This window comes from Vicia villosa, linkage group LG1, assembly GCF_029867415.1.
Source record: "Vicia villosa cultivar HV-30 ecotype Madison, WI linkage group LG1, Vvil1.0, whole genome shotgun sequence".
In the NCBI taxonomy this organism is placed as follows: domain Eukaryota; kingdom Viridiplantae; phylum Streptophyta; class Magnoliopsida; order Fabales; family Fabaceae; genus Vicia; species Vicia villosa.
The window spans coordinates 250445350-250471336 of NC_081180.1; the positions used below are offsets into that span (position 1 = coordinate 250445350).

Here is a 25987-nt window from a genome sequence, read left to right on the forward strand (position 1 = left end):
AGATCCACGCACCAGCCCTTAGCTTTAGTTCTATTAGTCAACCAAATTAGTTCAGCTTCCCAGTTTGTAGGTGTATGAACCTCTTCCATCCATTGAAGCATATTCATCCATATAGACCTGGTTTTCACACAACAGAAAAAAAATGATTCATATTTTTCTCATTGGACTCACACAGGTTGCAGGTATCGTTCTTCAGCATGCCAAATTTCTTCAGCCTAGCCTTGGTAGCGAGTTTGTCGTGACAAGCTAACCAAAGGCATTGCACAGCTCGAGGTTTAGCTTTATTCCTCTTAATTAAACTTCTCCAAGGAACTTTTTGCCCATCATCAATTAGCTTGGTATAAAAAACCACTGCCTTGAACCGGGTGCTATCTATGGCCATGTCCCATTCCATTTGAACTTTAGGAACCAACTCTCTAGTACTAAGGATTCCATGCATTATGCAAGTATTCTATATTTGAATTAATCTATTGATTTAAATATAGAATAATATGGTACCCATATATATTTTTTAATTATTTATGTTCTAATATTTTCAATTTTTTGAAAATAATGGATATATATATATATATATATATATATATATATATATATATATATATATATATATATATATATATATATATGTATATATATATATAACCAAAAAAACAAAGAATACAAGCAACCCGGAGGGTCCAGCAGGGGACAATCCCACTCAGATTACATCAATAAGAAAGCTAATTTTTCTCTAAGTTTGGGGATATCCCAAACTCTATTTACTATATTCTCTATAATTTGTTTGACTATATTACTATCAATATTCTTTTCTCTATACACTTTGCTATTTATACTATACCAAACAGCATAAACTGTTTCAGCCAAAGCAACCTTAAAAAAATTTCTCCTTCAGCTTTTGCTCTTGTAGATTTTAATAGCCCAATCTTTCACTTGCATTGAGCCATACTCACTATGCTCTATATGGAGCCAATCCAACACATCCCCCCTTTGGTACCACTGCACTCAAAGAAAAGGTGTTACAGTGTTTCATTTTCACGACAGAATTCACACCTGGCTTCCTTTATCATTCCAAGTTTCAGCAACCTATCCTTGGTGGCAATTCTGCCATGACAGGGCAGCCATAGCACAATCTTCGCCCTAGGTCGTGCATAGTTTCCCATGATCAAACCTTTCCATTCAACATCATTAAGTTGCTCCATGAATTGCGTATAGATTGCCTTCATCTTATATTTCTTCCTCTGTTTCATAGGTTCCCATTGATTCATGCTTTTCACACGATCCCAACCTGCAGTATATTTTTGAAAATCCAAGAGAAAGATTCTTTGACCTGAATATCCATAACATTGCCCTCCTTGACATAATATGTGTGGATCCATATCACACACATATTATCCTCCTTCTTGCAGAGATTCCGTAGCAGTTTCCCCATACAAGATTTGTTCCAAGCATACAAATTGATGATGTTTAACCCTCCTCTTTGCTGTGGAGCACACACTTTATCCCAAGCAATAGGAGACTTTCTAGACTTCACATCTTTTCCTGTCCAAAAAAAGGTGCGACACATAACATTAATTTTCTTTAGAACACACTTTGGGAGTGGTATACATTGCATCCAGTAATTAGCAACCCCAAAGATGGTACTTTGAATCAGTTGTACCCTCCCAGCATAGCTTAAAAGACGGGCACTCCAATGTCTCATTTTTCCTCCAATTTTCTCACACAGGTCCAGGCAGTGATGTCAATATTTTCAAATATTAACATAAACATTAAGTTACTGATAAATTATTTAAATAATAATATGAACAAATTTGGAATATTAACGGAAACACGAAGTTATTGATCAAGGAAACATGAAGTTACTAATCAAAATATTAAAAATTAATGAGAATAAATTTGGAATATTAACGGAAATACAAAGTTACTGATCAAAATAATGAATATTAGCGGGAACATGAAGTTACTGATTAAAATATTGAATATTAACGGGAACATGAAGTTACTGGATAAAATATTTAATATTAACGAGAACATGAATTATTGATCAAAATATTGAATATTAACGGGAACATGAAGTTACTGATGAAATATTGAATATTAACGGAAAAGTGAAGTTTATTGATCAAAATATTGAATATTAACGGGAATATGAAGTTAATGATCAAAATATTGAATATTAACGGGAACTTAAATTATTAATCAAAATATTAAATATTAACAGGAACATGACACTACAGAAAAAAAAAGGCCTCCTACCACGCCCAGAAAACCGAGGCCTAATGCAAAATAACCGTGGCGTAACGCTGAGGCCACGGTTTGGCCACGGAAATCCAACGGTGGAGTATACGTCCGTGGCCAAAAGTAAAGTCCACGGTTTTTTGATATAGACCACGCCTTTTTTACAACCGTGGCATTTTTAGGCCACGGTTTAGGTAGCTTGATTAAGGCCGCGGTTTGTATTTGCCATGACTGCAAAACTGTGGCTATATGGTAAAGCCACAGTTTCATTTTAACGCTTACGACACAGTATTAGTTCAAGATATAGCCACGGTTTGGTTATAACCACCTATTTAAAACCGTTGTTATATGTTATGCTTTCTAAACCATTTATCTTGCCACGGTTTATTTCTGTATCATTACATAAATATCCTTAAACAATAATTGTCATTTTCTATTATAAATTTATGCTTAAGAACTTTTGCATTTAATAGTCTCGCATCCATTTCGTGATGCCATTTGCAAGATTCATACATTTAAGCACCACTATACTGTGGAGACAGTTGCAACATTATTGTAATTTAAATAGACAAAATTCTGCTGAGGTGAAACTCTTGATTTGTCGGTTAATCTTACTAAAATACTTTATCGAAGCTAAACCTATGCGTGGACGGTAGCTTCAACTGCAAGTGATTGGATTCTTTGCTGTTGGTTGCCTTCTTCAACCTCCCATATTTCAGGTAGCGCTTCTCTGATATTATGAACGCTGTTGAGAGCATGGTCTGCACCGGGCACTAAATCTGAACGACCGGCCTGCCATCAATATGTTGTTACTTGTTAGCTTGCATTGCATATGATAGCAGTAATTAAGTAGATTTTCTCGTAGATAGAAAATTATAGTATCTTACAATCAGTGTGAAATCCAGCTACTTTCCCACTTGCTACGTTTCTAACACTGTCTTCAAAGAAAATATGCAGAAAATATAAGAGAACTATCATGCATTGATTCCAAGATTTTTCAAGCCTAGGGACAAAATTATATACAAGTAATTAGTCTTACCATTTTCTTTGGATCCACTTTTGCGATTCTAATAGCAGCCTCAAAGGCTTCAACAGAAGGTTTACAGAGGATTTCTCGGCAAGACTTGAGAGGGTTAAGTGTTTCAAAGCATATGATGCCTTCAAAGCGGTCTTCCAAGCCAAGCCTGCTGAGAACTTCAATAGCATGCGCGTGATCTGCATTGGTGAATATTTGCAAATAGTATCAAGTGTTTGAATAATATTATGTTAATGCTCTTCTATGTATAACAAATAGTTAAACTCTTTCCATATAAGCTATAAGTTATTTTCCTAAATTATCATAGAAAACTTATAAAAATAAGGTGAAAACATCTTAAAACATATCATAAGCTCTGTCAACCAGTCTCACAAATGCTTATACTCATAAATAAGCTCAAACTCAAACAGTCCCTTAGCCCTTAACCTTTATGCATGTTGTTTTAGTACATGAACTAATAACAAGTCAAATAAACAGAACAATAACACATACCAATGCCATGAATAAAATATGTGTTAGTAAAGACAATACTTAAATTGAAGTCCATATTTCCGGTCGGAACTCGGAAGCCTCAATTTCAAAACTTGGTGAATTTAGTAAAACAAAAATGATACTCTCTTTGCTCACCTCTTTATTATTTGCTTGTCTCCTCATCTATTGCTTCAAAGTAGTCAACAACATCATCCCAAAACACACTTGGAAATTCGCATCTTCAAGGGACATTCGCATGGCCTGGTCACCCTTCTAGGCAACAAGCAATACCATGTCATCAAGAAGACTATTGTATTCAGCTTCCAGTGCTTCATCCATATCTACAGGAACTTATTTGGGAGTAAAGTCAACATCAATAGACAATAAATAAGAAAAGTCCAAGTGAGGGCAGATTAAGGTGTATATTAAAGTCACCAATACAAGATATATCATAATAAAATTGTTTTAATATAAAACTCAGTATGGAATACATTGAGCATTACTAAATTTATATATTATCAAACAAAATGCCTTAGAAATTGATAGACTCAGTGAATAAGAACTAAGGATAGAGACATATAGGGTCTTACTCAACAACTTTTCTCTTGAATCAGAGCAATCTCAGATAGAACAAAGAGAGAAAAGAAGATATAAAAATATAAGTCTTCAGGGCATTCGAGAGAACCTCAACATCTCAGTGACCTCTATAATCCGCCACTCTCTTATTTTCAAAATATACTAAGAAACTGGCTGTTAAAACACAACACAGCCAGTTGTTTAGAGTATTATTCCCTATTACTCCTCTATTTCTACTTGCATAAACCCTTCTAATGTAATAATAGGCCTGGTATCAGAAACATTACCTAAGGAACTTGCTTGCATCTCTTTCTTTTTGTTTCCTAGAGTTTTTGTCTTTGTTGTTGGATTTACCAGAATTCAATCTCACACGAATGCACTTTGAGGAAGCATCGGGTCCATCCACTGTGTCAGTAACCAGGAACTTGAAGCTTTACCTAAAGAATATATGCACTGCTTGATAGATTTAAAAAGCATAAAGTTATGTTGTTTTGAATTGGAGAAAAAAAACTAAATATGGTGCATACACATTCGATTATATTGATTACTTTCATTTTCTTAAAATTATTATTGGTGCATATACGTATCAGTATTAGATACGTGTTTCCACTTCATAATCCTACAAGGTTTATACAAAGCGCCGAATTTCAAATTATTACAAGTGTCGAGGTGTCGACATATCAGTGTTGGTGTCGTGTTTCCTGTGTCCGTGCTTCATAGATAGGCTTTATAGATAGAGAAACAAAACTTACACCTCCACTGTCATGAATTTATTTGAATTCTGTATAGCAGCTCTCCAAACATAACAAAACAATGATTTGCAATCTGCACAATTCAGGTGCTGTAATCCTCAGTTTCCGAGCAGCCTGCAAGGATGAAATAAATAATTGAATATATACATTGTAAAACGAAACATTCAAGTATCGATTTTGTATATATATATATACCTTTGGAGCAGCTTTAGCACTCTTCCACAAGATTGCAGCACACGCCTCCGGACTATATCATGTAATAAATAAAGGTTAAACTAGTAGAACAGATCACAACATCTTCAATTGGTAGAAAATAAAGGTTAACCTTTACATTTTCCTTCCCAGACGCACCTAAAAACCTCGGCTTCTTGGCAGAAAATACATCATCAAGCTGTGTGTCATTGTATCTCGGGGCCTTAAATAATCCTGGTTTTTTAAATCTATTACCCACCTCAGCAGCTTTGCAAACATAAAGTGACAAATCAAGTAAATCCCCAACAAACTATAAAACAATGAATTGAGTAAGAAGCTATTGAAACTAACTTCGAGGAACCAGCCGAGGTCGGAGATTCATCAGTATAGTCCACAAAAATATCCCGCTTCAACTGCTCTCCCTGCCAAGAATTTATGCATAAACATCAATAAAAAACTCCTCTACCAGAATTAAATGTCAGTTATAAATACTAGAATAAATAAACTAGGGTTGGGAGCCCGAAAACTAACCCTAAGTTCTGAAGGCGTCTTTCTTTTAGCAATAGAAGCACCTTTTAGAGGTACCGATGAAATTCCACGAGAACTCGGAGGCATGACACTTGGTGTAGCTACTTTCTCCATTCAGCATTCACCACACATGCTCCAGATAGATCTACACAAGTTAAAATCAAATCAACAAAATCGCAATCAGCGAAACTAAAGAACACACTAAAATCTTGAACTGAAATAGTCATGAAATGAAAATTGATGAATAGAAAGAATTGAGAAACGGAATCAAGAGAAACGACGAAGAAATAAAGAAGAGCATGTGAAGTAAAGAAAATGAAAAATACAAACACAAACCAAAACCAGATCTCAGAACACACAATTAGATCAAAACCTCCCTCCAAGAGAGGAAAATGAAAATTTTCGGAAGAAGCATACCCTGGATTCGTGAGTATGTGAGATTCTTCAAGCTTATTCCATGGCCGCTGTGAGAAACCGAGAGAGAGATTTTTCTGTTATTGTCGTCGTTTTCGCGAGAGAGAACCGAAGACCATCGTTGTTGTTGTCGCTCGCAAGAGAGATGATGATGAGAACAAAAAGCTACCATGGTTGAGCTTTATTAAGCGCCGCTGATGTTGTTGTTCGTCGCGGAAGAGAGAGCAGAGAGCGTGAGGACGGGAGAGAGAGGCTCCGCCTCTTTTATTTTCCTTCTAGGTTTTCAGAATCCAAACTTTGAGTTAAGAGAAGGTAAGCATATCGTATTTATGTTTTTAAAATTTTCTCCTTTTTTTTAATTAAAAAAATTAAAAAATAAAATAATTAATTAGAGAAGCTAAATAAATTAGAAAAGAAAATAATTAATGAGAGGGAACCAAAAAAAAAAGAGGGAAATTTTGGAGGGGTATGTGTTTTTGGGCTTGAGTCACATTTTGAAGTGAATATTATAATGGAAAAGAAAATATTAAAAGATAGAGGGAAACTAAAAAAAAAAAGAGGGAACTTTTGGAGGGTTTTTTTTGGGGTTTTGGCCACAGTTTGAACTGAAAATTATAGGCCTCGGTTTTTTAGTTGCGGTTTAAAATATCTACCGTTATATAACCGTGACAATTGAAGTACAGGCCACAGTTTTACACTCCGGATTCAATATTCTATAACATACGTCTACGCTTTGATAACCATGGCCAAATCATATATGTGGCCACAGTTTTTGAGCTGTGGAAAATTTTAGCGTGGCCGTAGGCCAAATTTCTAGTAGTGTGAAGTTATTGATCGATTGATCAAAATATTTAATATTAACGGAAACATGAAATTACTGGTCAAAGTATTTTTCTAAATAGTGACATTGGCATCAATCCAACTCAATTATTATTTTGCTATACAAGATATATATTCTATTTTTTTAATTTCATTTTTATTATGTTTTATTTAATTTCTATATTATTTATTTTTAGTTCAATAATAATTTTTTTAAAAATATTATGTATTATTATATTTTTATTCACCAAATAAATAGAGAAAAGGAATTGAAAATAATATTTATTTTAGTTTTTTTTCTTGTAATGTGTACCGTTGTAATTGGAGAAGAAAAAAACTAAATCAATATTACTTTAATTCAAAACAAAAATTTATCATACTTTTTATAAATCAAAAGCAAATCCCGGTACGACTTTAGAAATCGTCTAAATTTCCAATTTTTTGATAACTTGCCAATTTTCATATTCAAATAGACCAATTGGAATTTCGATTCCTCTTCTGACCAGATGAACCGACCAGTCTGATACGATTCTGATTACCATGAAATTTACTACTTCAGAATCAATTCCAAATAACAACTTAAACATCTTTAAAAATGTTTTTTTGCATGAAAGAAAATCAATGAATCAACAATGGTAAAAAAAAACAATAGTAAAAAACAATACCATTATTCATATGAAGAATCATAATATTGTTATTGCTAACAATTTTTAACACAATATTTCATGCAGCTATACAGATCGTCGCCTGCTTTAGAACTACAGTCATAAAAAAAACATCTTAATTTACATAAACCTTTGGGGAGCTTGTTTGTCTCAAAGTCTTGAGATTGAGTGATGCACTCAATTTGTATTGTAAAGACCACCATCATCAAGATCATAATCGCCACACATTTTTGGATTTGACTCATTGCCATTACTCCAATCTCAATGAATTTTTTATGTTTGAGAATGTTTGTGTTAGACCATTATTTATAGCCCAACGTTTTCTTTTTTATTGACTTTATGTATAAAATTCTTTTTAAACCTTTAATTATTTACTAAATTCTTTTTAAAACTTTAATTATTCATTAAATTCTTTCTAGAATTATATCCGTTTTTTGAAAAGTAAATTGGCATTTTCTAAACCTATTATTCTTATTATTTAATAACACTCACTCTCTCCTTTTATTAAATGAAAGATTCTTATCGGATGGCAATTTGGCTCATCTCCATTGAATACCTATATCGGATAGGATAAAAACCCGTAATAGGTACGGACACGTAATTATTCATTAAAATATGCGGGTATGGGTGCATACCAGGAGCAGATGCATGTACATTTATATGGGGGCTTAAGCCCCCACCATATAATTTTCTTTTTCTTTGACAATACTAATTATTCTTTCTTTCTATATCAAGTTTAGAGAAGCCTGCCCCCACAATTTTTTATATTTTATTCATTGCATCACACTATTTGTTGTGTTCTAATAATCATATCTTATCTGACTGCCTGCTTGAATTTTCTTACTTTATAAAATTCATTCAATGTCATTATAGAATCTTATTACTTTCTATATAATTTGTAAGGTAATATTTTATACTTGTTATTTTTTTCATTACCTAACATACACAATTTACTTAAGAAATTATGGGATTATACCATCCAACATGTTTTCTGTCTATTACAATTTATTAAAGTTTCTCTTAATTTACAGGAATCAAATACTTTGATGGATTTTATATAAAAATTTAACTAATCAAAAGGGAGCATATTAAAAGAGTATCTTAACATTATTGAACTTTTATTTCTTTTTTTAGATTTTTTTTTATCATCTTCACTTTTTTGAATAATACTTTTATCTCTTTTTCAAATACTAAAAATATATATAATTATTTCATATTGTTTATATCAACATTTTTATCTATTAAATTTTATTTTAAGTTTTTATTTTATTTTTAATAAATAGAAAAATTGTGACAAATCACACCATAATTACAAATTTAAAATTTTTATTTTTAAATTACAATATTTTAAACTCTTATTTATGTATTAAAGAAAAAATTTACTATATTAATTTTTGTCCCCATTATACAAAATGTCTGGATCCGCCACTGGTGCAGACACGGATACCTTACTATCCACCCCACCTTATATCCGCACTACATATTTTTATAATGTCATTTATATTAATATTGTATAAAAATATACATGTTTTTGAAAAAATTTAAAAATATATCATTATTAAATCATTACATATTTTTAATAAAAGTGTTAATTTGTTTCTTAACTCAACAATAACATGCATAATTTTTTTAATATTATTAAAAAGTTAAATTATATGATATTTTTATAGTTAAATGATTTAATTTTACTATAAATATGGATAAAGGAGTATGGGTATAGTCATTGAGGTACCCACATAATACAGATACGGGTATGAATATTGATACCCACGCGGGTTTGAACTCTGGTACGTGAATTTTTTTAAGTACGGATATAAGGACGGATACTATAGTACAGTGCCCAAATCATATCCATTGTCATCCATATCCTAGATATTATACGTAAACATAACTCTTCTTCACATTATTAGTCTTAAATAAAATTATACTTAATAACTTTTTATTATTATCTTTTTTTATGAAATAATCAATACCAATTCAATTTTTTTTATATAAAAAGAAATCATATTTTTTAAAAACAAGAGTATAAAAATGCAAAGATGTTTTTTTTAATTGAAAAAAACTGCAAAGATGTTATTGTTACAAACTTTATAATGTTTTAAAAACTTCATTGCAAACTTTAAATAACTAAATATTGTTAGAATTTTTTTGATATTGCTACAGACGTTATTGTAAACACTAAATTGTTACAAACTTTATAAAAAATATAATAAAATTTATAACAATATTAAAAAAATATTATTGTTGAGTTAAAAAATAAATACATATATATACTAAAATGCATATATGTTTAAAAATAATATATTTAATAAAATTAATAAACATGTATATAATAACAAAAATTAAAATATATAAATATAAATTATACAGATATTAGACGGAGTGTGTATTAAAATTCACATACATGCGCTCATACTTATTTTAGTAGATAGGTATTCGTGTTTATACTAGTATCTGTTTTTAAGATTTTTAGTGGGATACCCTTTAAAAATGAATTTAATTGCTCATCCCTCTTTAACATTTATTCTTGTTTTAAAATATTATATAGGTCAGCAACTCTAATTTACTCTAATCAAAAAAATATTTTAAAAAAATATTTAATTTAATTTTATATTTTAAATAATATATTTAAAATTAAATTGACCAATATATATTGTTTGTGTTAACGATTGGAGAGTTCTGGCAACTGAATTAATTTATTGATAGAAAAGATAGCTTATAAATAGTCCTACGATGAAAACTTTCAAAAGAAGTGAATGCACTAGAGAGTGCCTAATAAAACGGATAGAAGGTGCCTAAAAAATCAAAATAACTAAATCCTATAAAGGACGACTTAAATTGAACTCACATGATCAACTCACATGAACACAAAATAAACATGAGTAACTCTTTTCTCAAAAGAAAAATAATAATAATAAATTACAACTCATAAAACTTACTTTCTACATTTAACTTATTTTGAAGGAAACTCTAACGTTAAAACATCATCATCTTCATCATCATTATCATTAATTCCCTCAATTCTCATTTTCTTGGCAGGCCTAGTAGCATCACTTTTTGGTATCTGAATAAAAATATCTGACTTCACTCCATTTTCAGCAATAACAATAGATCCATTATTTTCGATACGGTATACCAAACCACTTTCCTTGGGATCAGCATCAATGAAAACCGTTGTATTCTCGTCAATTTCTTCTCTTATAAGCATCTTAGATAGCTCTACCACCACCTTCTTCTCAATCCACCTTCTAATTGGTCTACCACCATACGCCTATATCACGACAACAATCAAAATTCCGAGTTAGTAGTAACAACCAAAAAATTATGAAGACGAAGTGGTATAATAACCACTTGAAACTCATACACACAACAGAGAGACTCTGGTAGCACTCTGGTGATGACATTCAACCTAATAATGTCAACGCTTTAGTCAAATGAGCTAATAGTAACAATATAACATAGTTCTTCTAAATAGTATTACAAGTGCTTATGAGACTATATAGATAAAAAAAAAACTTACAGGATCGTAGCTCTGAGCGAGTATATAATCTATTGCTGCATCTGTAACTGCCAATGAAATTCCTTTTTCAGCAAGACGACTAGCAACATCCTTCATTTGCAATCTTGCAACCTTCCTCAATTGATCGTGAGAAAGAGGATCGAATATAACAATTTCGTCAAGCCGGTTCAACAATTCTGGCCTGAAATGCTTTTTTACTTCCTGCATTACGTTGTCTTGAGCAACTTGCATGGTACATTTTCCTGAAAGTCCTTTTAGGAGATGCTCGGCGCCGAGGTTTGAGGTCATGATAATGATTGTGTTCTTAAAATCCACGGTTCTGCCTTGTCCGTCGGTTAATCTTCCATCGTCTAAGACTTGAAGAAGAGTGTTGAATACAGATGTATGTGCTTTCTCTACTTCATCAAAAAGTACTACACTGTATGGCCTTCTCCTTACAGCTTCTGTCAATTGTCCACCTTCCTCATGTCCAACATATCTGAAAAATTCAATTCACAATGTTAATTTTGGTTTTAACATCTATAAAGCACCCATACAGATACAGACACCGGACATTACACTGACACTAACACGACGACAACAGTAATAATTTGAAAAAATGAATAAATTTAGCGTAATCAGAAGTGTCGGTGTCTGACACTGACACAGACATGCTTTTTTTAGATTTCATCGGGAACATTTGTAAAATGGTCATTAGTGACGGTGCTATTAACGATAACTTACCCTGGTGGTGCACCAATCAACCTTGATACAGAATGTTGTTCCATGTATTCCGACATGTCCATTCGCACCAACTGATTTTCATCATCAAAGAATTGTTCAGCAAGAGCCTTAGCAAGTTCTGTTTTACCAACACCGGTTGGACCGAGGAATAGGAAGGAACCAGTTGGTTGTTGAGGTCTTCCTAAACCAGCTCTTGATTTCAACACAGCATCAGCAACAGCATTAACCGCTTGGTCTTGTCCCACAACTCTATTGTGCAATCTGTCACCAAGTCCAACTAACCTTTCTTTCTCGTTTTGGCCGAGCCGAGTCACTGGTATACCGGTCCATCGGCTAACAATCTCAGCTATTTGATCTGGTCCAACAGTTTCTGTCAACATCAAACTCTCATCTGCGTTCCCATCACTGCTCCCTTCAAGCTTTTTTATTGCATTGTCCACCTCATCGATTGCGCCATATCGTAGGTCTGCAGCTCTTGCTAGATCATACCGCCTCTCAGCCTCCTCTAGCGACAAGATAAGCTTTTCCCGTTTCTGCTTCAGCCTTCGAATCTCATCAATCCTCTCTTTCTCTTTTGTATACTTCATGATCATAGGCTGAAGCTTGTCTCTTATATCGTCAAGTTCTTCCCGCACCTATAAATAATATCAACAATTAGAACCGTCGAAATAACACAATACATCATCAAAATTGATGCTACCATACTTACATCTGCGTGACGAGCTTTGCTAGCTTTGTCATTTTCTTTCTCCAAAGCATGAAGTTCAACTTCCAGTTGCATTCTCTTCCTTTCAAGGATGTCAATTTGTTCCGGTTGGCTATCAAGTTGAACTCTAACATTCGCACAAGCCTCGTCGATTAAATCAATTGCCTTATCAGGAAGATAGCGCCCTTAAGAAACGAAAAAACGCTATGTCACAAAAATCATCCACATTCAACACATATATCATTAATATCAAAAGAAACAAACATCAAGAGAGTACAAAGAGTACGCGCACCAGATATGTACCGACTAGACAACTGAGCTGCAATAACAATTGCGCGGTCTTGAATTCTAACACCATGATGACCTTCATATTTCTCTTTTAATCCACGAAGAATACTAATCGTATCAGGCACGCTAGGTTCCGCAACATAAACCTGTTGAAACCTCCTTTCAAATGCTGCATCCTTTTCCACGTATTTCCTATATTCATCAAGAGTTGTTGCGCCAATGCATCTAAGTTGGCCACGAGCAAGCATAGGCTTGAAAAGATTGGCAGCGTCCATCGCTCCATCAGTTCGACCAGCGCCAAGAACAAGATGAATTTCATCGATGAAAAGAATAACCTTCCCTTCAGCATCTTCTACTTCTTTCAAAACCGCCTTCAACCTCTCTTCAAATTCTCCCATATACTTAGCACCAGCAACTAATGCACCCATATCCAAAGCAACTAACTTAACATCGGCCAAATTGCTCGGAACATCTCTTTTAACTATTCTCTGAGCCAGTCCTTCGACAACGGCTGTTTTCCCAACACCCGGCTCACCGATAAGAACCGGATTATTCTTTGTCCTTCTTGACAAAATCCGCACAACTCTTCTTATCTCTTCATCGCGCCCAATAACAGGATCAAGTTTCCCCGCTTGTTCAACCAAGTCTCTACCATAAATTTTCAAAGCATGAAAATTCATGTCAGCAGAAGCACTATCGACTTTCTTCCCTTCTTTACCGCCGCCACGAAGCTTTTCAACCTCCGTTTTAACCTTAGAAACATCCACGCCACATTGTTTCAACAAGAAACCAATTTGATAATCCTCAAGAATTTCCAATATCAACAAATCAACCCCTAAATGAGAGTCGCCGCGCAACTTCTGTGCCGCCTGTGCTCTCCTAATGAGTTTAACAATCGAAGAACTTGCAGGTATATCATCCGGTGGAGGAGATTGAGTAGCCAATTTCTTCAATTCTTGTTTCAAAACTCTTTCCACAGCGCGTGATTGTTCTTCACCACCAACATTGGAAATTGCTTCGAATAATATACCATTGGCATCAGAAATCAAAGTTGATGCAAGGTGTAGTGGATTCAACTGAGCATGTCCTAAACTCTTTGCAAGTTCATGTGCACCAGCAATCGATTCGTTTGTTTTGTGAGTAAACGTTTCTGTATTCATTTTCAACCTGCATTACCAAAAAAAAAAAAAACAAATATAGCCCTAGAATCTGAACAAAGAAACTATCAACCTAGAATGATTGCATGTTTAATAACAATTGCACTCCGCAACCGCATCGACGATATCACACAATTTCATCATTTTCAAGTATTTTGCACGTAGGGTTTAAAAAGCACGGCAAGCATGATAGTAAACATGTACGGTGAAAACCCTAGTTGACTTATAGTTACTGTGTGAATACTTTGTTTTCAATGAAAAAATGCATGAACAAAAGTATAAAAAGAGTTGAACGTACCTTTGGTAGAGGAAGAAAACAGAAAAGAAAATTTCAGAAAGCAAGTAGTGAAAGAAGATTTATGGGAGCAGAAAAGCTATAAGGGTGCACTTTTTGTTCACGTCTTTTCGTTTTTCTTTCCGTTTTGGGAGGAGGTGCCAAATTATTTTTTGAATTATTTTTTAGTATGAAATAGAATTGGCTCTATGAAAAGTATATGTTGATTTTGTTCACTTTTAATTAGGGTTAAATGGTTAATGGTCGATTTAAGAAAAAATCTCTAAAAAAAAAATCACAAATTTATTTTCTCGAAATTTGGTGGATTGATTTGAAATGTTGATGGTGCTTGAGTTCATGCTTTGGCGGGTAATGATTATTCCAACATTCTTTATGTTGAGCTGATGACGATATATCATGCATTGCGGATGGCCTGGAAACTTTGTATTAAAGACTTGGTGTGTTTTTCTAACTCCAACTCTGCTATCAATATTTGAAATCACTATGTCGCGATTCTTCACAACATTAAAGAGTTTCTTTCTAGGGCATGACGAGTTCGACTATTGCATACTCTTAGGAAGAGAATGCTTGTGCCGACTGTCTAACAAAACATGAGGTTAGTAATGATGTGGTGAATTAATTCTTTACGAAGCCTAATGTTGAAATAATCACTCTCCTGCTAGCTAATGCTAATGTGACTTTATTTTCAAAATAATTGTGTGCTTTTTTTCTTTCATTTTTCTGCTTGTACCAAAAAAAGAATAAGTCGGCAATTATATATTTAAAATTAATTAATTATAATTTACGAAACATGTACTTCTATTGTCGATGGTCTTGATCAAAGTTATAGAAATCAGACAGTGTGGCACCTTGTTTTGCATGTGATATTCTTTTAACAAGGAAAATAACTTTTGATGATGACAAATAATATCTTCTGACTAGTCAAACATAAGAGGTTAAGCGGATAAATATGCAAACCTAAGAATTAGGGTTCGATAGACTTAACTATCCGATAATCGCAATCATATGGAATATAACTATATGATAATCTCAATCAAACAGAATATAACTATCCGATAATCGCAATCAAATGGAATATAACTTAAGCAAACTCAAGCAAGTGTTTACAAGAAAGAAAGCAACTGACAAAGTCTTGAAGTGCAAGAAAGCCCTACCTTAATTAACCTGAGTGAATACTTCGTAAAGTATAAGGGCGTTCTCGTTAAAGTGCATGGTTAAATCACACACTCACACACATTAAAACGTTTTTTCAAACTAATTTTTCTCAAGAAAATATATTCAAAATGTCTTGAAGTTATGTCACATGAGTCGGGATCTGTCACAATAACTCTGGGAAAAATCTTGTCTTCACCAATCGATTGGCACATTAATCTAATTGACTAGCTCAGTTCAAAATTGAGCTTTAAGTGATTAGGATATATCATCTTAATGATGTGCAACGATTAGATATATTTTCTTTCTTATTTTGAACTTACAATCGATTATATATATGGTATCTAATCGATTAGCATTAAGTACTACTCGATTGGGAAGTCTTTTTTTTATAAGAGGGAGGACCTAGGCCCAAAAAAAAAACTACACAAACTCAACAATGGGGGGAAACAATTCCCTTAGCATCTAACTCTGCAAAATCCCTTAAGAATTGGGGAATCTCCTTGTAGATAACAAACTTCCGCTGCAAGCAACCACGCTTAGCCAAACAATCAACACAAGAATTTGAGTTCCGATAAACATGAGATATTACTACGACTACAAAAATGGACAAAACATCCATGATTCGTCGAAGGATAGCAACACATTCGACTGTTCCCACCTTTCCGTCTTCAATGGCTTGGACAACTATAAAGGAATCAACATTGATTTCTAGCTTATTGAAACCTAGATTTTTTGAAAGCTTTACCCCTTCTAGAACACCCCAAAATTCAGCCATAAGAGCACTACAATTACCCACAATTGGGAAGTCTTAAAATGTAATAAAATCACTTTTCTTTTTTAGCCAACCTCTAGACTAATAATAGAGGTCTCTTTCCTTATTTTAAATAATCCATAATTGTGTTTTAACACTTCTCACTCTCAGTCTCTCTCCGTAAACTTTTCTTTTTACTTTCTCTCACTAATATTTTAGCCGAAGTGCTTCTTCAATAAATTTCTTTTGTGAGTGAGGATAAGTTGTAATTCTGTAAGAGTAGAATTGTAAAATTTACCAAAGGAATCTTTTCTTACATGAGAGGCACCGTTATTAATATAACAATAACAAATTGCAGAAGAAATGGATATAAGCCCCTAAAGGACTACGTGATTCCCATTATTGAAAAACCACATTGCAATATAGTTCATCCACCCATTGGGCCAAATAATTTTGAGATTAATCCCTCTTCTAGTGGGCATGGTTCAACATAACCAATTCTTAAGACTACCCACTAAAAATTCTAATTAATACTTATCTATCTTTGTCGAATTTTGCGGCATGTTGAAAGCTAATAGTGTTGACCCTGTGTTTACCCAGAAAAATGGTAAACAAGCGCTAGTTTCCTTTTTAAAGGTTACTTTGCGGAGTCAACTAGAATAATCCAGGACTGATTGCTTTATTTTGTTAGATTATGCGTATATGATTTATATTAAATGTAAATAGTGACTTTAACGCAAAAGTAAGTACTGAAATTAAAGGCTTTAAAGTAAATCAAAGCAATAAAAAAGAAAGACAGTAAATGTGCACTGAAAGATAAAATGTAGTGTAAAATGATTGCATTTAATTAAACTGGTATGCATACGTACATTCCAAAGTTGCACTCGTTACTCATTGCGCAGAGATTTGAGTTTACTTGTGTTTATGTAGAAAATGCGGACCCCTAACTATTCCTATGAAACTTGCTTAAATAGAAAAAATAAAATAACTACTACTAACGGTCGACTGGCTATCAGTCAACACGTGTCTTCGACATGCAAGATCTTCAATTGTGAGACTTCCACGCGTCCTGTGAGAACTGCCAGAAAAATTGCCTGGAACTGCCTCTTAACTTCTACTGCCTCTCGACCTCCACTTCAATTTCTGCAGCCAAAAATCCTTAAGTCTTCGCATCCTTTTGGTCTGGTCGAACGCTGAAGCCTCTAATCATCTTTCTAGTCGAACAGCTTCGACTACTAAGCGTTATTTGGTCGACTCTCCTTGACCCACCTGGTAATGTAGATATTAACGTGAGGCCCAATTACCAATTTAGGGCCTTTTTACCAAATTGAGGCCCACTTGCCAATTTTGGGCCTTAGTTGCCCATTTATTTAGTAAGTCGAAATCCTAGGGTAACAAATTGCCCCTCCAAGCGACTTCTTTCGACTGACTTTAGGAAAGAGAAAGATGTCGTTTCAGTTCTTTCTTGGGTTTCGACTTTTGTTAATTCCCATTACGCCATGATTACGTTTCATTTTCCCAAACACTAATTATTACCTAAACGCTAGGTAATGGGCTATTAACTGCTTCCAGCTTGCTTGTGTCAGTTTCCAAGATATTTAATACGATTTTTGATCTTCTAACTTCCTTCCCCCACGTTTGTCTTGCTGAAGTAACTACACATTCTCTCTATATAGCCTCATTTCTTCCACTTCTTTTTTACATCTCCTTACGCACAACACCTTAAACTCTTTCATCTTTTCAATCTTTTCAAACTATGGCACAACCTTTAACAAATGCCAACATAAGATCCTGCATTAAGAAAGAATTTAAGCTTTCTGCAGAAGAGTTTGATGCGAATCATATCAATGCTCGTGCCCTCTATGCTAGCCAGGGGCTTGCATTTTATCCTGAAATTCTAGATGGAAACATCTATCCCTGCATGCTGATTGAGTTCTGGAGATTTGCATCTTTGCGCATAGATCCAGAAGGGAGGACTACTATAACCTCCACCATTCGAGGGGCTCATGTCAGCATCACTCCCTCAACAATCTCTGATTTGTTGAAATGCAGCAATACCGATGCAACGTTTGTTAACAACGTCTTCGACATGAACACTTCTAACATGTTAAGGGATCTCATGGACAATGACCCCTTTAGTGCCAGAGTTATCAAAATTTGGCACCAACTTTTGGTAGGCAACTTTCGTCCGCGCAACCATAATAAAAATAACATCATGGTGGAAGACTTGGAGTTCATTTCTTGTGCTCTTCAAAGAAAGAAAATCAACTTTCCTCTTTTGATTTTTAAACAACTCGTGGAAGCTGTCTCTTCAACGGCCTCTCGTCAAGGAATGGTGACTTATCTTCCTTATGGAAGATTCTTGTCTTACCTATTTCTCAAGCAAGGTGTAGTGAGGAAAATGCGCAAGGCCGGGCACGTAGAGATGTTCGAAGCCGAAAGCCCACTTCTACTATCTTTGGAGGACATCGACCAAAGAGTTCACTAAATATTGGATATTTTAGTGGCTTTAGGGTTTGCCAGTTTTTTTTTTTGTAATGACTGCGCCTTTTATGAAGGCACTTTTTGTAATGACTGGCCAAGACTTTTAGCCATTTTAATATAATATCTTAGTTTTTTATTCTCTTATTCGAATTTCTTGAAGTATAGGTTTATATTTTTTCAAATATTTACCATTTATCCTCAAGATTCGACCATCTGAATTTAGTTCTTCAATTTCATATGCATTGTTTGAAAACACCTGCAAAATTTTAAACGGTCCTTCCCAACTTGGGGACCATTTACCCAATAACTTATTCCTTTGATCCATGGGTAGAATAACCTTCCATACATAGTCACCTACCATGAATGTCTTCTCCTTGACTTTCTTGTTGTAGGCCTTCGCCACCTTTTCCTTTTGTCTTATTAATCTATCCAATACTATTAGCCTCTCTTCTTCTAATTCGACTAACTCATCAAACATCATACTCCAGTATTCGTCAGACGAGAGACTATTTTGTCGTTGAATTCTTGTCGACTGTAGATGAATCTCTGCAGGCAATACAGCATCATGCCCAAAAGTCAAACGAAATGGGGTAGTTTTTATTGCTTCCTTTGGTGACGTTCGACAAGCCCAAAAGATTTGGTCGAGCGTTTGATGCCAATTTCTTGGCTTTTTTCCCACATGCTTCTTTATTAAATTTATGATAACTTTATTAGCAGCTTCGACCTGAACATTTGCCTGGGCATAATATGGAGTAGATGTTAACAATTTAAACCTTGTTTCTGCTGCAAAAGCTTGCATTTTTTTACCAACAAAAATTGTTCCTTGATCAATAGTGATAGTTTCTGGAATCCCATATCTGTAGATAATGTGTTTTTGTATGAAACTAATCACTGCTTCTTGATCAGCATTAACTAGTGGGATTGTCTCTATTCATTTAGTAAAATAATCTATTCCTACTAAGATGAATCTTTGTTGCTTGGAAGATGCAGGTTTAATCTCTCCTATTAAATCCAAAGCCCATCCTCTAAAAGGCCAAGGTTTAATAATCGCATGCAATTCACTGGCTGGAACATGTTGAATGCCTGAAAATTTCTGGCACTCTTGGCATCCTCTTGCATATTCAATACAGTCTTTTAGCATTGTTGGCCAATATAAACCCTGTCTAAACAACAACCATTTCATCTTATGGCCTGATTGATGAGCTCCACAAACACCACTATGAACTTCTGACACAGCCAAATATGCTTCAGCTTCACTTAAGCATTTCAACAATACACCCTCGGCTGTTTTCTTGTATAAATCATTTCCTAATATCACATAGTTTAGAGCTCTATATTTAATCTTTCGATCAGTTCCTCCGACTGGATTATTTAGGTATTGGACCAATGGGTTTCTCCAATCAGCATCAGTCATATTGTCGATGGCAAAAATTTCCAAGGCATACAAATTTTTAATTTCAACATCATCATCTACCCCCTCGAATTTTGACGTCGACAATTGACCCAATTTATTTAATACTTCATGAGTTTCTTTATTCTTGATCTTGACCATATCTTCCAACTTGTCTTTAGAAACTCTATACCCAGAAGCAATTTGTGCCAATTCATTGGCAATGTAATTGTTGGATCTTGGTACATGTAAGATCTCAACATGTTTGAAGATTTCTAATAAGCGTATCACAATTGCATAATACATTATTAGATTTTCTTTAATGCACTTATACTCTTTTTTGATTTGTCGAATCACTAGTTCAGAATCACCTCGAATCTCAACCCGGGTTGCCCCTAAATCTATTAGGGCCTTCAAACCAGTAATCAAGGCTTCATATTCGACTTCATTATTAGAGCATACTTCTCTCATTTTGTAATGGAACTTAGTTGGAAGTCCCTTAGGGAAATGATTAGGACTCCAATGCCTGACCCATTTTTGTGACTAGAACCATCAAAAAACAATTTTCAATTAGTTTGCTTGACTTGATTTACAGACAATTCGACTAACCCATGGTCGACTATAAAATCAGCCACAACTTATCCTTTCATAGCTTTTAAAGGAACATATGTTAAGGAGAATTCAGTTAGCGCTAAGGCCCACTTACCAATTCGACTATGCAAAATTGGTTTAGACAACATATGTTTAATGATATCAAAATGAGAGGACACATACACATCAACAGGCTTTATATATTGCTTAAGTTTGTTACATGAGAAATACAAGCATAAGCATAATTTTTCAATATCATTATACCTAGTTTCAGCATCTACTAGGGTTCGACTTAGATAATATATGGCTCTTTCGACACCATTATCATCTTCTTGGGCCAACATACTCCCAATTGTCGAGCCTGATGCAGCTATGTATAACTTCATACTTTTTGTCCTATTGGGGGGTAACAAAATAGGAGGCTTAGTTAAATAAGCTTTTATTTGGTCGAATGCCTGTTGATGTTCTTTTTCCCATTTGAACTGATCTTGATTCTTGAGCTTCACAAGTGGTGAAAAGATCTTCGTTTTGCCACTTAGATTTGAGATGAATCTCCTCAAGAAATTAATCTTCCCCAACAATGACTGGAGTTGTTTCTTTGTTTCTGGCGCCTTTAGCTCCAAGATTGCTTTCGTCTTATTTTGGTTTATCTCAATGCCTTTCTTGTGAACTACGAAGCCTAGGAAATCCCCTGCATGTACACCAAAAGCACATTTTAAAGGGTTCATTTTGAGTCCATATTTCCTCATACGTTCAAAAGATTGTCGAAGATGGTCTAAGTGACCATTTTTAGAGTTAGATTTTATTACAATATCATCAATATAAACCTGCATAAACTTGTCAATAAAATCATGAAACATGGAATTCATGGCTCGTTGGTATGTAGCTCCAGCATTTTTTAAACCGAAAGGCATTACCACCCATTCATAAGTTCCTAAAGAACCTGGGCATCGAAACGCCGTCTTAGGTACATCTTCGTCAGCTATAAAAATTTGGTTATAGCCTGAATATCCATCCAATAAACTGAGATATTCAAATCCGGCTGCAGAGTCGACTAACATTTCAGCAACTGGCATGGGATATTCATCTTTAGGAGTAGCCTTATTTAAATCTCTGAAATCTATGCATACACGAAGGCTACCATTTTTCTTTATGACAGGCACTATATTAGCTAACCATTCGACATACCTCGCAGTTCGAATAAACTTGCTTTTCAGCAATCTTTCAATTTCTATTTTGATTTTTTCCATAACCTCTGGCGCAAATCTTCTAGGAAGCTGCTTGATAGGTTTCTTCCCTGGGTTTAATGGTAGTCGATGCTCCACCACCTGTCGACTTAAACCAGGCATTTCATTGTAATCCCATGCAAAACAATCTTTGTATTCTTTCAAAAGTCGAATCAACTTGGCTTTTAGGTCATTTGTAAGCCTCGTACTTACATAAGTAGGCCTTTTAATGATCCCATCACCTAGATCAATTTCCTCAAGAGGGTCTTGAGCTTGCATCCTTTTTACTGATCCTGATGGATCCATTTCGAAGCCTAAAGGTTCGTCATCGTATATCCCGTCAAGTCGTTCGACTTGGTGATCGACTTCTTGATCGTTTTCATTTTTTACTATCATGGCTTCAATCGTCATATTTTTCTCTAGTTCGGCTTCTAAAGCCGCTTTTTCTTTGTTGTCGGCCAAATAGGCCGTTATTCGAGCCAGGTATTCTGACTCAGTGGTCATCGTCTTTGATTGTCGTCCTCTGCTCTGGAGGACTTTCATGGTTCAATGGTTCATTAGGATCTTCTTTATTCCAAATGAAACCATAATTTGGGTCTAAGTTCAGATACTTAGACACACTTTCATCAGAAGGATATACATCTTCTGCTTTGTAGCAAGGAGCTACATTTGCCAAATGCTGGTCGAAGTGTCTGCGACCACTTTCAGTTTTGTAATAACTTTGATCAGCTTCAATATTCTCCACTATACCATCTGACCTCCAAATGGCCACACGCTGATGTAAGGTGGAAGGAACTGCCCCAATACCATGGATCCATTCTCGACCCAACAACAGTTTAAAATTTGCCTGAGATGCAATCACCATGAATACGGTTGACCTGACAGACGAACCAACAGCTAGTTTTACTTGAATTACTCCAAGTATTCCACTTGTCTTACCCTCATAATTAGATAGTACCATATTATGTGGTCTTAAGTCTTTGTCAGTCTTTCCCACTTTCTGAAGTGAAGAATAGGGCATTAAGTTTACAGCAGCCCCACCATCGACAAACACTTTGTTTATTGAAACACCATCCACTTTCGCCCTTATGAATAAAGGCTTCAAATGATACATCATTCCTCGACCTGGCCTCTCAAACACAGCCTTTTGCTCTTCTACCACTCCTTTTCCCATCACATAGTAACAAACAGGTGTTTCTTCCACATTCTCGTCAGGAAGAAAATCATCTTCATTCTCAGATACCTCAGAGATTCTGTCGAACTCAGCCGGGAGTACAGAAACAATCCCACAGTCGATTAGCAATTCATCTGACTCTATGTCAAAGTTATCATCGACTTCTTCGTCTGACAATGGAGAATACTCAGGCTCTTTTTCTGTATTGGGGATCGGAGCATCGTCGTCGACCAATTCTTTGATCAATTTCTTTCCTAGGATCATCCCAGCAGCTAATCTTTCATTTGCTATTTTAGCCTGCTCCTCAGTCAACTTCCTATGAAAGGGTTTTGACTGATAGTGAGAAAATCCTGCCTGCACCATTTTTGAACCCTCTTGTCCATTCTTGTGGCTTCTTTGGTAACGCCTCCATTGCGTTCGAGTCATGGGGTTCTTTCCTTTGTAGTTTGGAGATATGTAATCTTTTCTTTTAGATCCACTATCAGTCCAAGAACCTTCAGCATTGGTTCCATCGCCTTGAATCTGCCATTCTGGACGTTTACCTCTGAAGTTAATGGGTTTCACCCATTTGTCTTCAGGGACATCCGTATTAGGACGGAAAGTCCTTGGTTTTTCAAACATCTTCCTGTATTCTCCAGCCCTTCGACCACTGTTTTCTCATGTATACATGAATTGACGATTCTTGCCTCGACGAGGGTCGAACCTCACTTTGTTTGCAGCATCGACATTGAAAACAGCATCACACCTTGGACATAATCCAACTTGAGAGTTGTTATTGTGGCATCTCTCCAGGAATTTCAAAAGACTTTCTTTTGGTTTAGGATAAACCATGTTTAAAACTTTGCCATCAGTAGCACCGTTTTGCTTTCTAACGAAACCATCAGTAGTCTCGACCATCATCACATCAGCAAGCTCAGTATAGTGAGCCTCTTCGACTTGCAAAGAATCAATATCAACTTGCATTGATGACTTTGGCTTTTCTCCAAACTGTAACCTTCCTTCTTTCAAAGCTTTTTGCACTAAATCCCTGAAAAGGACACATTGAGAAGTTTTATGACCCAAGAAATTATGAAATTTACAAAATCCTCTTTTTTTTCTTTTGTTCAAGAGGAGGATTTTTAAGTCCCGGAGGTACTATGATTTGCCCATCAGAAACCAACAAATCAAATATTTCATCACATTTTGTTATATCAAATGAATACGTTTTACTAGAAAATTTTTCATTCTTACTTTCAACCAGATTTTTATCTTTTGAAGGTTTAAGCAATTTACAGATATATGGTGGCCCTGGCTTTAATTCAGCCACGTTGACCTCTCCCTCTTCGTATTCACTGTCGCTATTAGAGTCGAACTCACTTGTAGTAACATAAGCTATTTTTTCTTTCTTATGATACTTATTAGCCCTAGCCTTTTCAGCCTTCAGCCTTTCGACCTGGCGTACCCTATCTGCCAGTTGTGCCATATCTCTCAAATGTTGGGTGTCTAATTTCTTCCTTATGGAATAATCTAACCCACCTGCAGCCATTTCGACTAACTCATGTTCAGGAATTTGTGTAATACATCTAGCTTTCAGTAACCTAAAACGGTTTAGATAGTCATCGACTGGTTCTGTACCCTTTCGTCTAACTCCTGCTAATTCTTTCAAGCTAATTTTCGACTGCCCCATATAAAATTGTTCATGAAACAATCGTTCTAATTGGTTCCATGAGAACAAAGATTGGGGAGATAAGGTCGTGAACCAAGTAAATGCATTTTTCGTTAAAGAACTTGGAAAATACTTCATCTTTAGATTTTCATTGTTTGCTATTTCTCCAGCCTCTGTCTGGAACCTAGCAATATGTTCGACCGTCGACTCGCCAGTCTCACCAGCAAATTTGGTGAATTTTGGGACTTTCCACCCCCTCGGCAATTCAGTTTGCCTTACATAGTCTGACAACGGGGAAACGAAATTTGGTCTATGTAAACCTACATTTATCCCATTTTGGACTAAAATTTGTTCGACTACATTAGAGATATTATTGTGTCCAACATTGACATCTTGCTGGATGTTCCTAAGAACCTGGTCAGCATCTTGATGCCTTTGTACTATTCTAGGGATCTCTTGCTCAATTTGATCTCCTTGTCCTATAGGCTCGACTCCTCTCACATTCGACCCTTGAGTAGTCGAAAGGTTTGGTTGTGGGGGCGCTCCAAAGAAATCTGCAATTCTGGCCATTTGTCCCGCCAATATTTCATAACTTTGATTCGTGTTATTTATCATGGGAGTAAAAACAGTTCCCATTTGTTGAGTAAGGGCATTCACCATTTCATGATTACTTTCGTCCATTTGTTGTCGAATTGACAACATTGACGTAGTACTTAAAGATGGCAAAACCTGGTGATTATATCCTATGCCTATAGGTCGACCCCCTGGATTTGATGTGCTTGTAGCCATCATGCTGTCAGAATATAATGAAGGATTTGTATGCAAACCTTGCATCATAGACGTGGGCATTCCAAACTGAGGGTTAAAACCTGGTGGAGGCATCATTCCATGAAACGGCGGTCGTAATGGATTCAACGGTGACCGTATATTCATTGGTGATGATACCATTATTGCTGTCGTCGATCCACCAGTATTTGTTGCTCCAACTGGGGACGAATCTGCGGCATTTTGTGGTGTTCCTCTGGTCATAACACCTCCTTGATTTCCAGAAAGATCAGAATTATTTGTATTAACTTCAGCCATGTTAGTTAATTTCCGACCACTTCTTAATATCATTCATAACTAAAGAAAAATAAAGAACAATCGACGGGTCCCACTGGGCGTGCCAATTTGTTTACCCAGAAAAATGGTAAA

General features: G+C 35.2%; 1 protein-coding gene and 1 long non-coding RNA gene across 2 annotated transcripts; both read right to left on the reverse strand.

Annotated features, from left to right (window-relative positions):
* Positions 1-5431: 5431 nt before the first annotated feature.
* LOC131625653 (uncharacterized) lies at positions 5432-5931 on the reverse strand. Its single transcript, XR_009290917.1, has 3 exons — positions 5794-5931; positions 5614-5684; positions 5432-5529 (listed from the first exon to the last, which is right to left on the reverse strand). It is a non-coding gene; the product is annotated as an uncharacterized LOC131625653 (long non-coding RNA).
* Positions 5932-10641: 4710 nt separating this feature from the next.
* On the reverse strand, positions 10642-14085 carry LOC131599109 (chaperone protein ClpB1-like). Its single transcript, XM_058871586.1, has 5 exons — positions 12930-14085; positions 12641-12822; positions 11932-12566; positions 11209-11686; positions 10642-10959 (listed from the first exon to the last, which is right to left on the reverse strand). The coding sequence occupies exons 1-5, from the start codon at positions 14083-14085 to the stop codon at positions 10642-10644; spliced, it is 2769 nt and encodes a 922-aa protein (XP_058727569.1).
* Between the last annotated feature and the right edge of the window lie 11902 nt (positions 14086-25987).